Source organism: Sinohyriopsis cumingii, chromosome 3 (genome assembly GCF_028554795.1).
Source record: "Sinohyriopsis cumingii isolate HCF-2022 chromosome 3, ASM2855479v2, whole genome shotgun sequence".
In the NCBI taxonomy this organism is placed as follows: domain Eukaryota; kingdom Metazoa; phylum Mollusca; class Bivalvia; order Unionida; family Unionidae; genus Sinohyriopsis; species Sinohyriopsis cumingii.
The window spans coordinates 41,555,064-41,568,245 of NC_142963.1; the positions used below are offsets into that span (position 1 = coordinate 41,555,064).

Sequence of the window (13,182 nt, forward strand, 5' to 3'; positions counted from 1 at the left end):
TCACAGTTGCAGTTGATGATTGCTGTTGAATTTTTGGTCAGAGAAATGTGTTCACAATTCAAACTAAACTGTGCTTGCTGTATTATTACTTTTAATTTGCCTTCACTTTTTGTCATCTTCTACAACGCATTACCTGCTTACCTGTCTTCCGTCCTCAAATCCTATGCAGGGATTTATTTACAAATTCACTTGCCCAACTCTCAGGACAAACCAGGGTTCATATAGAATTCTGAATGATAAATTCAACGACTTTTCCCAAACTTTCAAAGACCACAAACACAGATTTGTAAGACTTATTTTCGCTAACATTTTGTATACAAGTTATGTTATATGCGAAAACAACAAATGCAAAATGCTACAATACTGTTTGATGATGAAATTAAAACTATAATCAATCAGAAGAAAGAAACCAGGAAAACTCAGCTACATCCAAATCTAACGACCTTGGACAATTTTATTTATGATTATGGAAAGAAATAAATATGTTTGGGTTTATTTCAATTTTCAAAGACTTTTAAAGACTTCTGGGTATTCTGCTCTTTTTTTTACCAAACTTTCAAGGCCTTGAAAATGCTATCTCATTTTTCCCAAACTTTCAAAGATCTTTCAAGACCGAAAGAACCCTGCAAGCTCAAATTCAACTTGAGCAAGCATGATATAAGCAACAATACATGATGTGATAACCATTACTCTCTTGTATTTACAAATGATTAAAAAAATCCAGGAATGCATGACATAAAAAAATTTCTGAAAAATAATGTCACACATGACAACATATTACATGCATGAAAAATCACCAATAATTAATTTATGAAGTTGGTCATTCTATCTGCAAGCCTAGGCTTAGAATTGTCCGATTACGTCATTGCTGATAATAATCCCTCTGAATCTGAAGGCATTTTATTTGGAAAATTTTTGAAAAGTAAAGAAATATGTACATTTTAAGTTATAACTTATTTAGCTTTATTTGCTACTATTTTACTGCAAGAAAAACAGTCTCTCAATAGTTTTATTTGCCCTAAATGTGAGCGCATGATATGGTCTCAGAAATCTGACTTGAAAATAAAATACATAATCATGACAATGACTGGTCATTTCATTTGTCACTATTTAACAAATTTTAATCAACTGTAACCAAAACAGACATTCCTGCTTTTCTTACCATGAATAAACTGAAGCTACAAGAACCCCGCATTTTCACAAATGCAGCAACATCAAATCGACTCTAGTGTCTATAACACAAATATTCCTGTGATGAAGACCAAGACTCCAACTAGTTCATGTGATTTAATGACATCTGATCTTGCAAATTATCTAGTGTAATTTTGTAATGTTAATACGGTAAACTGATCCATCATCACAACACAGCCAATTCCGTACCTGCATACTGAAAGAGTCCACAGATTCTTTTGAGGTGTACCGATTGGTATACTGACTTCAATTTCCTGTGTCCAGTGAGTTCTTTGTTTATCATTTGATAAACACTGCATCAATGTATTTACTGCATGCATGCATGCATATATATATATATATATATATATATATATATATATATATATATATATATATATACACACACACACACACACATTGCATGCATGCATACTTTAAAATCAGAAATATTTGTTACGATGCAATTTTTGTGGTCTGGATATAAACAATTTTGTGGTGATACAATTTTGTGCATCACACTTTTCAAGCAAACACCCAATCCAAAAATGTTTTTCATGTTGGATTTAATATAAATTAATAATCATTAACATGAAAACAAAAAAGTTCAATCCTACACAAATATTTGATTTACAGTGGCTGCTGCGACTATAAGTACAATATTTAACTGACTCAATTAAATATTAGGGACATTTATCATGCCATTTACTCTTCATAAGAAAAGTGTAAAGTTTAGACACCAGAATTTAAAGTTATCAGAAATTGTCCACTTTATCCAAGATGTGGGTGTGTAAAGGAAAGCATCTTGCCAAGAAACAATCCAATCCCTTTTTCTAAACAATCAGTGTTTGAGATACTGCAGAGTATTCACTACCAAGCTCATAAATCCAGATTATGATATCTCTTTGGAGACTAGCAATACTGGAGAATGAACAATCAAAATTATTGTAATATGAAGAAAAAAAATCCCATATTCAAAGGTATAAATCAAAAGACCAAGCAAAATTTGTCTCTGCCCAATTTTCAGTGTGGCTTCCAAGGTTACAATGAGTTTTTAAAATTCTACTAAACAAAACTTTGTTCAGCATCCAGGTTCTGCAAATCAAATGTGCTGTTGGCACTCATTTTATAAGCAGCAACAAGCCAATACAATTGAAAAAAAAGGATTATTCCCTCATACATAGTCAGAGTATGGATATATGTAAAATGACAGATTGTATGTTAAAGCTTGACTTAGCATGGAACTAACACAGAAGTCAACATTAGATCATCTCAGACTTACTCTAGCCTTGGCATCCACACTGGCGCCATTACGGAGAAGAATACGTATTATATCTGTCTGCTGTGCGCGTGCAGCCAGATGTAGGGCTGTCTCGCCACGCACAGTTGGATAGTCAGGGTTGGCATTGTGCTGGATCAAGTAGATTGCAATGTTCATATGCCCCATGAAAGATGCCACATGTAAGGGAGACAATCCAGACTGCAAAATTAAATAAGCAACCCTTACTAGAAATAAATTACACTAAATAAATTTATTATAAAGACATGAAAAAAATCAGCTCCATTACTGGTTTAGCAAATATACTGTGACAGGAACAAGAAGAAAAAGAAACAAATTACATGTATTATGTTTTATGCATATACGCAGACACTATAAATACCATTACTTTAAATGATCCCCTTGTATTTACCTACCTTTATATTTATGTCTTAATAACAAGAGATAAATTACATGAAATAATTGCATTCAGGTATAAAGCAATTCCATCACTATACTAAAGTCAGAAAGATCACATAAATTCCACCCAGCGATGCTGGATACAGACTGAAAGAACTAAGCAATCACCTCAGAAATTGTTAATTTTCTTTATTTAAATAGTGGAGTTGAATACAGCTTTAAAATGAATGCTTGCCATTTCCATACCTGTTAATCTGAAGGTTACGGTTAGGGTAAAACAAGAACTGATGTATTACAATGTTCTGATAATGCAAATATGATCTCTATCACTGATAATTACAGCCAGTAACATGAATGATTCATCACAAGCAGTGAAAAATGTATACCCTGACTGCTAGTCTTTCATGGCTAGGCATGTGTAAATTATATTCTAAAGTCAGGCATACCTCTGTTGTTGCCTCAATCGAAGCCCCATACTTAAGAAGAAGCTCCACCACCTTGATACGGTTCTTCTTGCAGGCTATGTGCAGTGGGGTGAAACCATTCTGTAAGATATTATTTCAAAATTATATATCACTTAAGTAACAAATTCCACATATGCAGCTCATTTGAGAGCATGTTATTAACTCTTTGCCTTTTTGGTTATTTTTCACAGAGGTATTATTTTTCTAGTACAATGACATGTTTGAATATCTTTATTTCTTAAAATAAAGGTTATGTTATGCTTTTCATAATGCTAATAATTACTGTCATTTTCTGACATTCTAGTACACAATAGCATGCTTAACCGAAGAACTTTCAGCGTTACACAACTTTTAAACATTACAAACATACAAAAAATTAACAGATTTTTTGCAATAAGTAATTTATACAAGGTTAATATATCACACAAATAAATGTTTACATTCCAAAATGTTAACATCTTTTCCTTACCAGTGCTCTGGCATTGGCATCACATTTTCTATCAAGAAGCAGCTTTGCAGTTTTGACGTTTCCACAGTGGGCTGCAACATGAAGGGGTGTCAGATAGTCCACAGTGACATCATCCACTGGTGCCTTATGGTAGAGAAGCAATCTGGCACAGTCCATGTGGTCACCCTGGGCTGCCACGTGCAGTGGAGTCAGTCCATTCTAAAATACAATATATGTTATTGACTTAAGTACACTCAGGTCTCTTTTATCATACTTATCCTTCCCTGAAAAATAGGAACTAGGAAAAGCCATGGAATTGAGCACAGCTTACCAACTTATGTGATGTCATGTGCATGATTTTATTGACATAAGATGAATCCGTGAAGCTTTGTTCTGCTACAACACATGAATATTCTCAGCCTGTAAAAAGGCCTGGATATTGCAATGTGTGGAATATCTAGATTTTAATTTTGTTGTTCTTCATTTATTTTTTATTTTGTATATAAAAGTAATTATTCACCTACTCAACACTCATGGACTGGTTTTTATATAGGTAGACACAATTATACCATTAGGGACTTGGAATTGGAAACAAGTCTAATTCATGTGAGAAATCTGACTTGTTTCCATTTGAAACTTAATCTGAAGCCATTTGACTTTTTTGTGACACACAACCTTGCTCTTATTTTATTGTCTGCAAAGTTCCTGTGGGGAAAAAAAATTGTTCAAACCCTCCAATATAGTAAATCATGCACTAGAATAAGACCTCAATGTGTATGAAAATCTAACAATTTAATTAAAATGCATGTATCCAACAGTTTAGGTTTATCCAACATTTCCAGGAGTGGCAGTCAAGTCCTATTAACAAGAACAGAATGAACTTACAAGAAGCATTTAAATTTATTTGACTTGCCATAACACTGAAGATATTCTTCAGCCTAAATTATTCTGGATGATTAAAGTCATTAATAGGAACTGGATGACTACCTGTTCATACAATGGAAAATAAAGGGATCCTTAAATATACTAGTTTTGTGAAGACAAAGTCGAAGCGCATATGTATACATGAAGCATACATACTGAAAAGAGTATTGCTCTTTTTCTTCATACACTCCCCAAAATAAATGCTCTGACGAATTACAACTAATACACTAGCTCTAGTCTGTATGACATATAAATGTACCAAGTGCTGCAAAGCAACAACAAAAAAAAAAGATTCTGGAATGTAGGATTTTTTACGTTAATGTTGCATTCTGGAATTACCTGATCCAATCTGACTGGAAATATGGGGTGCGCAGTATATTATATTGTGTCACAGGTGAATATATGTACCTATCCATATAATGGCATCCTTTAAATACTAGAATGCTTGGTTTGGGCAACCATATAAATTTTAGGTATGCTGTGTGTAGTATGTGCCTATGTACATCTGGGCACCCAGAGTCTACCAGAATGCTGGATTTGGAATACCATATGCTGAGTTCAAGTAGCCCCAAGTGTATCATGCACACAGGTAAATACAGTATTTACCTATGTATGTAATAGGCAGGGTGCAACAAATCCAAAATTAAACCAGAATGCTGGTTTTTGGGCTACTATATGCTGACTTCAGGTAGCCCAGTGTATTATGTACACTTATAAATACAGTATTACTAAGGCAGGGTGTGACAAAATCCAGGTTCTACGAGAAGGCTGGATTTGGGCTACCATATACTGAATTCAGGAAGCTCAAATTTACCAAAGTTATGGATTTGGGCTACTGTATGTCAAATTCAGGTAATTCCATGTGCTACTATATATGATGATTTGTTTTTTTCAGAACATACCGATTGAAAGTAAGTCATAAAGCAGAAAAATAATCAACGACACATCCAGATGAAGTTACTGACTTACCTTGGTCTTGGACTGGTATGGGGCTCCACGTTCCAGAAGTAGATCTACTACATTTTCATGGCCACTTCTTGCTGCACAGTGGAGGGGTGTCAGGCCATCCTGGAAACATACATGAAAAGTATTTACTATTTCACTGTTTATGCAATCAAGCATCAACTCACACAAGAAACTCTCCTCAACACAAGTGTAACAGTTTTCACAAGTTTCAAAATGGAAATTAATCCATCCTCAAGTCGAGAAGTACAACACAATTAAACATAACATCAAATGTGTACAGATATCTCTTTCCCAATTCTTACAGAAAAATATAAGTGGATCTCTAGACGCTAAAGCAGTGTATACCATGACTAGAATCTAGCATAAAGCAAAACTTATTTTTTCCTCATTTGATTCTTTCTACGGTCATTTTTCAACAATCAAATGTTTTCTATGGTTAGTCTCTACTGTGTATCTATCTTTATTTAATTCTAATGCACATCATTATCCTACCAGTCTCTCCATGGAAACATCATGACATTCTTTAAACTAAATATCATAAGGAAAAGGATAGAGGAGTTTCAATTACAAGTCTCAGTGCAGAAGTCAATCTCTGAAAAGAGTGGGACAATACATGGATATGGCTATGTAATGCTTTACTGGATTTACCTTTGTTTTTTCATCAATGACAGCTTTATTGTCAAGGAGAAGTGTCACCATGTTGGCTTTCCCCCATCTGGCAGCCACATGCAGCGGTGTGATGTTGTTCTGTGAAAATGTTGCATTAAATATAATTGTGAAGCCAGCACAGATTATTCCTGACGTTACAATCAATGTATATTTTACAACACATTAGCATCTATTCATTACATCACATCAATAACATGACATTTCATTACCCCTCTCAGATTTTAACATTACCATATACATACAGACATAATAAAAGGTACAAGCATAATATTTTCAGCTACAATGATACTAGTGGCAATTAAAATTGTCAAAGGCAAGAAAACTTTTCTGAAAGCGATTTTATATCTGGTAAGTGACATAAGGAAATGTGCTATTGTCTGCTCAGTTTTACCTTTTAGTTGCTGATGTCTGCTGGTGTAACACAGTTTTACCTTTTAGTTGCTGATGTCTGCTGGAGTAACACAGTTTTACCTTTTAGTTGCTGATGTCTGCTGGTGTAACATAGTTTTACCTTTTAGTTGCTGATGTCCGCTGGTGTAAGATGGTTTTACCTTTTAGTTGCTGATGTCCGCTGGTGTAACATAGTTTTACCTTTTAGTTGCTGATGTCTGCTGGTGTAACATAGTTTTACCTTTTAGTTGCTGACGTCTGCTGGTGTAACAAAGTTTTACCTTTTAGTTGCTGACGTCTGCTGGTGTAACATAGTTTTACCTTTTAGTTGCTGACGTCTACTGGTGTAACACAGTTTTACCTTTTAGTTGCTATGTCTGCTGGTGTAACACAGTTTTACCTTTTAGTTGCTGATGTCTGCTGGTGTAACATAGTTTTACCTTTTAGTTGCTGATGTCTGCTGGTGTTACACAGTTTTACCTTTAGTTGCTGATGTCCGCTGATGTTACATAGTTTTACCTTTTAGTTGCTGACGTCTGCTGGTGTAACATAGTTTTACCTTTTAGTTGCTGATGTCTGCTGGTGTTACATAGTTTTACCTTTTAGTTGCTGATGTCTGCTGGTGTAACACAGTTTTACCTTTTAGTTGCTGATGTCTGCTGGTGTTAACCTACTTTCAAGGTTGCAAAATAATGTAAGGGACTTCATTTCTTAATAAAAATTTAAGATTCAACAAATAATAAAATTATTTTTTTCAAAAGAAAAATCTGAGGAGGAACAAAGGATAAGTGAATTGAGGAGATGAATGAGTTAATAATGAGTCATGAACAAACTTAAAAAAAAAACTAGATCCAGAATGGAAATGCATTTTCCTACATGCTGTAAGAGGAAATTAATATGGTAGCAGCTGTTATGGCACAGTGACTAGTATGACCGACTCGTAACCAAAAGAGTGATGGATCGTACATCAGATCAGCCCAGGTCAGCTACTGTGGTGTGTACATGGGCAAGGCAGTTCATTCAAATTGTATGTGTACATAGGCAAGACATTTTATTCAACTTGTATCAGTCCTAAATAACCTAATTGTTACTTTGCCATAAAATGTTAAACTAAAGCAAGTCATGTTTATGCCCTTTTCTGAAAACAGGACAATGAAAACATGACAGTGTTTTATAGGGCAAAATGAACCAATTACTTATCACAACTGAAAATGCCTTTCAAAAACTGAAACTTAAGGGTTTCAAATAATATGGTGTCTTGACTACAAACCATGCAGTAATGTGCCCAAACTTTTATATCTTTCCAAAACTTAATATAAAACTGTAATACACAATTTTAACATTAACAACATCTGCATTAACACCAGTACTGTGAATTTGCTATTTTTTGTGGGATGTCAATATTAGCTGATACTATGGATGCTACAAAAAAAACCTACAACTATAAAAATCAAATACACAACAATTGTTCCCTGGAAAGAATAGGACCACTTCGGTAATATAATGAAATATAAGTACTGACAAATTTGTCATTTTTTATAGACACCACAAAAAATTGATACCCAGGAAAACTAAATGAATGCATAGTACCACCATATCCCCAATGGAAAAGTGATGTCAATGTTTCACAACCATCTAACTCCAGGCTCAACAGTCTCGATTCTATCAAGTTACCTTTGCATGGAAATTGACGTCTGCTCCTTTCTGGATAAGAAGAGTTGCCACATTGACGTTACCATAGTGAGCTGCAATGTGTAGAGGTGTAAAGCCACTCTGAAATGAGAAATCATATAAGTGCAATAGCAATTTTAGATTTGATTTAAAAAAATAAAGCAAGATCATGAATGTTTTAAATGGATTAGTACAGCAAACAAAGATAAAGGACCATTTTTTGAAACTGCAGAATTAACTTTACATTCTGAATGTAGAACATATTGTAACTTAAGATCATAGTAAACTGTAGATAACCAACAGAGAAAAAAAGAAGCTTTATACCATAAATAAAAATGGCTGTAAAATTAACCTGGGTTTCGATTGGCAAAGTCCAACAGCACACAATAAACTAATGCTTCACCATTTATTTATAACCATATTTGAATCTACTTTCATGCAAGGATGCTTCATTATAAAATTTGTGTATTGAGACTATTTCATCCCTTTTTTCATATGCTTTCTTCAGAATATTTAATTTCTATAAGTGTGATTTCAAAACCATAAATGTGTATGCAAAGGATATGAACAGGTATTCAATGTTTCATATTACTGATTCCTACTGTTGAAAACTTACCTCTCAAAGATCAATTACATTTCGAAATCAAATGTTGCACTCTCAATACAAGTTCAAGAGCTCAAGTTTTTAATATTTTTGAGACAACTTCTGAAATTTAGCCCAACATAGAATGAACTGTCAGAAGAATGGACATAAAGACAAAAAAGATGAGAAAAAACATCCCCATACTTTCTTCAGTTTACTATTTTAGAGATAGCAAAATAATTTCTCAAAGACAGGAGATGAAATATGGCCAATGGGTATATTTTAGTTTGTGCCTTTTTTGAACCAATGAAGAGTTTTGGCCTCAAAGGCCTAATTGTCACTCATCCTAATGGGATAGCATATTACATTAGCAGTCAATTTATTGAAAAATCAATCAGTCATGAAAAAAGTATATAGAAAGTTATGTATGCCTTCGCAGAAGTTTTACAGTAGGTGTAGTGGTGGAGGCAGCTTGTGCTACAATTCTGTACAGTGTTGACCTAATGTTACTGGAAGACACATGGGGTAATTAATGATATGGAAAAATGGGAACCAGCCCGGAAATGGGCAAACATAAAATAGAGCATATATGGGTTTGGCTGACCAGGATTGGTTAATAATGTAAGTTATGTTTTAGGAAAAAAAAATCTTTTGAAAGCATATCCTAGTTGTACATGAAAAACAATAGAGACATTGTTTTGTTGATGGAATTTCAGTCCTTTAACAGTCTTGAGTTTGGAACACTCATTACTAAAATTAGCATCTGACTCTCTGGTGCGGAATCGAAAGCACATGTTTTAAACACTTGCAGGTCCAGAAAATTCTGTGCCTCATATCCTTTCCTCTACAAAGAAGCTGACATCCAGGTTTCATCTATACTGATAAATACAAATTTTTAATGAGCACTCAAAACTTTAAAGTTATTGAATTTTTAATATCATGGTGTTTGCATAGGTTTACTATGGGAACTGAATGAGTATCATGAGTCCTGGAGAACTTATGTTCACCATCTGTATCCCATAATAAACCCTCAATAGTAGGATCTTGCCAAAGACAGTATAGGGAAAAGAGCTGCTGCTGCAGGATATACTGGAAAACCTGATTCTCTACTGCTTGTCTGGGACTGAAAAGTCTTCAGTGTAGACCACACTTTATATTACAGAACAAATGCATATATCTGGGTCTAGTATATTCTAAACTGAATTCAATCTCACTGACAGGTCCATTTGCATGTACCAAATACACTCATCAATCCAACTGCAAACAGCACAGACCCAGATCTTCAGGCACAAAAATGCGCCAGAAAATCTCATTATGTACAGTTTATAAGGAATATGCAGTAGAACAAATAATACAGACCCTTGTTACTTGACAGGTATTGTAAGTGAGTATATATGGTATATGTGTGAAGAGGAATGCTGTATTATCCAGCTGTTGTAAGCATAGTCTACACTACTATGTGCTACAAAATGAATAAACAAACTAATAACAAATCCAATAACCTTGGAATCTAGACATACAGGTTAAAGTGACCTTGAAATAGGATAATCCTTGAGGGCCAAATAGGATATTATCACAATGACATGCCCTTCATGCAATCACCTCACATCAACTGACATACCAGTTTTATACCATTTATAAAATAAATATAAGGAAAACACTGAAATTGCAGGGGCACTTCAGATTTTCTAAAATATCGAAACAATGTTACTATTCTATGGCTTTACAAATCAACACCATATTTGTGTTGGTAAAACAAGTTCAACTGACACCAATCAAGAGTATGTACAGAGAAATGGAAAATAATAAAACTGTAAAAATTAATTAAATGGCACCCAATTAGAAAATGCACCTAGGATCCACTGTCTAAAAGACATTGTGTGCCCCTGCCCTCTGATCTGGGGAACACAAGATATTTCAGAGGGACAAATAACAATGAATTACATGTAATGGACAGAAGAGCATCCAAGGAGTGCACAGGGGCATTATTTTGAGGAAATAGGGACTCGAACTGTAAGAAACCTGCTATCACACCCTCGAGGTGCAACAATGAATACTGTCAGATGCACATGTGTGTCAAGATGCAAACAAAAATCAATTAGCATCAGTCAAGCAGTTTCTGTTTCATTGTGCTTACAATGTGCTTGACAAAACAGTCTTAAGTATGAAAAAAGTGAAAAATGGATTAAAAAATTCAAAAAAAGTATATGAAATAGGATATTATATGCCTGCCATGCCAAGTTATTTTGCAGAATTTTTTTCACTCTTAATGCCCCAATGACCCCAAAATTTAATGATTCCTTTCATGGATCAAGTGCAATTCATCCACAAAATTAAGCCATGGTTTGTTGTACTGGAGTTTAGTTATTTTGTGGAAAACATTTTCCCTCTTTGAATATTTCTTCTGAGGACAGGTTCTTGAAGATGTCATGTGCTTATCAAATGATAATATAGAAATACTGTAGAAAATAAAAGGCTAGACCTGTGCAACAACATATGATTATGAAGAAAGAATTATGTGAAATGTGTAGAAATACAAAGTCTGCACATACATCACTCAAATAAAATATACAGGACATGGGGGGGGGGGGTCAAATCTGTCACTAGCAGCCATTCACATTGGAAAAGGCAAAACTGGCTGTTTGCACACAGGTGACTATTGTACACAGGTCTGCCTTTTAAAATTGGTTTTGAAAACATTTGCACCAATTATGACTATTATTATTATTATTATTATCAAGATTGTTTTATGTGCACTGTAAAACAAAATCAGAATGATGGGTATATGTTGTTTTCTCCCAAATTTATGTTTCATTTTAATACATCCTTTAAGGAAATCATCACTGACTTGAAAATATACAATAATCTTAGCTTGTTCCTGCTATAAAAACAATATCTGGATTAGTCAGTTGATCATCTCACCAAGATCAAAAGACAGTATATTTATGCTAGAAGCTGGTGATAAACAGAAAATCAAAAGACAGTGTATATGGCTTTATATTATCACCCAGAAACAGAAACTTCAACTGCCTTTACAAACTGAATAACCTCTAACCTAACAAAAAGGGATGTAACTCATATCTCTTTTCAAAGACGATTTTTTTTTCACACATAGCTTTAATTAACATAAAAAAATAGACGGAGAAATCTAACTATACCTGTCACACTGGCAGGAAAGGTGAACTTCCATATCTGCAGTGAAAACACAACTACTTTTCTCACTATCCAGCAAATAAATTGCGTTGACATTCTAACCTATTGAAAAACCTGCCTCACTTTTGAATTTGACAGATTTACACCATTTTGCACTATTAAGGTGACTGAAGTTACAAGAAAAAGAGAGGTAAGAAATGTCTGAATATCAATTCATGTGATTCTTTTATCTAAACAAAGCCTTCATCATGAAGCAAGAATTCAGTCTGAATGGACTGAACGGTCAATGTAGATATTATCTACTGACCGCTCCAGGCAGGAAGAAACTATTGTTTGGTTAAGAAACACTATAAGGCTGACAGCGAAATGCAGGCGACTATTACATACATGACATTTACATAGGAAATTTGCTGATGGGAAATTAGAATGGTTGTTGTGAACAGGCGATCAATCTGAATAATGGTGACCGTTAAGATAGGTTTGGCTCGTGTGTGTATGTGTATGTGGTAGTGTGCATGCATGTGCATGTCACTTGCTCCGCCCACTTCTTTACCACAAAAGCTTCTCTCAATTCAAACTAACTATAAGCCCATGTACAAGTTAAGAAAAAAAAAATATAAGTAACAACAACAAACTGTCATTCTCCAAGACTTGCTTGGAGTGATCAAATAAATCATCTGAATTTACCACTAATATTTGGCTATTAATTAGGAGTGATCAAATAAAACTTCACCATCTGAATTTACCACCAATATTTGGCTATTAATTAGTTTTCAAGGTAGCATGTCAGCTTGTTGACAATTAATAATTAGTGTAAAAAAACATTAGACTGGAGAAAATACTTTTGTTGGGTGAAAGTTTATACTAGTTTTCTAGAAAAACGAATTGTTTTATAAATAATTAGTCTGAAAGAAAACTAGTAATCACAGAAGGATGGTACTATTACTGAAGCAGCAACCAAAATTAATGCATTTTCCAGTACATTTAATAATTAGGTATCTCCAAGCAACCAAAATTAATGCATTTTCCAGTACATATAATAATATCACGTGTTACAATTCCCTTG

At 34.2% G+C, this 13,182-nt stretch overlaps 1 protein-coding gene across 1 annotated transcript in view; it reads right to left on the reverse strand.

The window, feature by feature from the left end:
- Positions 1-2,437: 2,437 nt before the first annotated feature.
- The window catches only part of LOC149802751 (uncharacterized), a 103,102-nt gene continuing 92,357 nt past the window's right edge, over positions 2,438-13,182 (reverse strand). The window contains exons 7-12 of the mRNA XM_089953827.1: positions 8,384-8,482; positions 6,299-6,397; positions 5,654-5,752; positions 3,782-3,979; positions 3,295-3,393; positions 2,438-2,650 (exon numbers count right to left, since the gene is read on the reverse strand). Coding sequence (XP_089809953.1) covers positions 2,438-2,650; positions 3,295-3,393; positions 3,782-3,979; positions 5,654-5,752; positions 6,299-6,397; positions 8,384-8,482 — 807 coding nt within the window. The remainder of the gene's footprint in view (positions 2,651-3,294; positions 3,394-3,781; positions 3,980-5,653; positions 5,753-6,298; positions 6,398-8,383; positions 8,483-13,182) is intronic.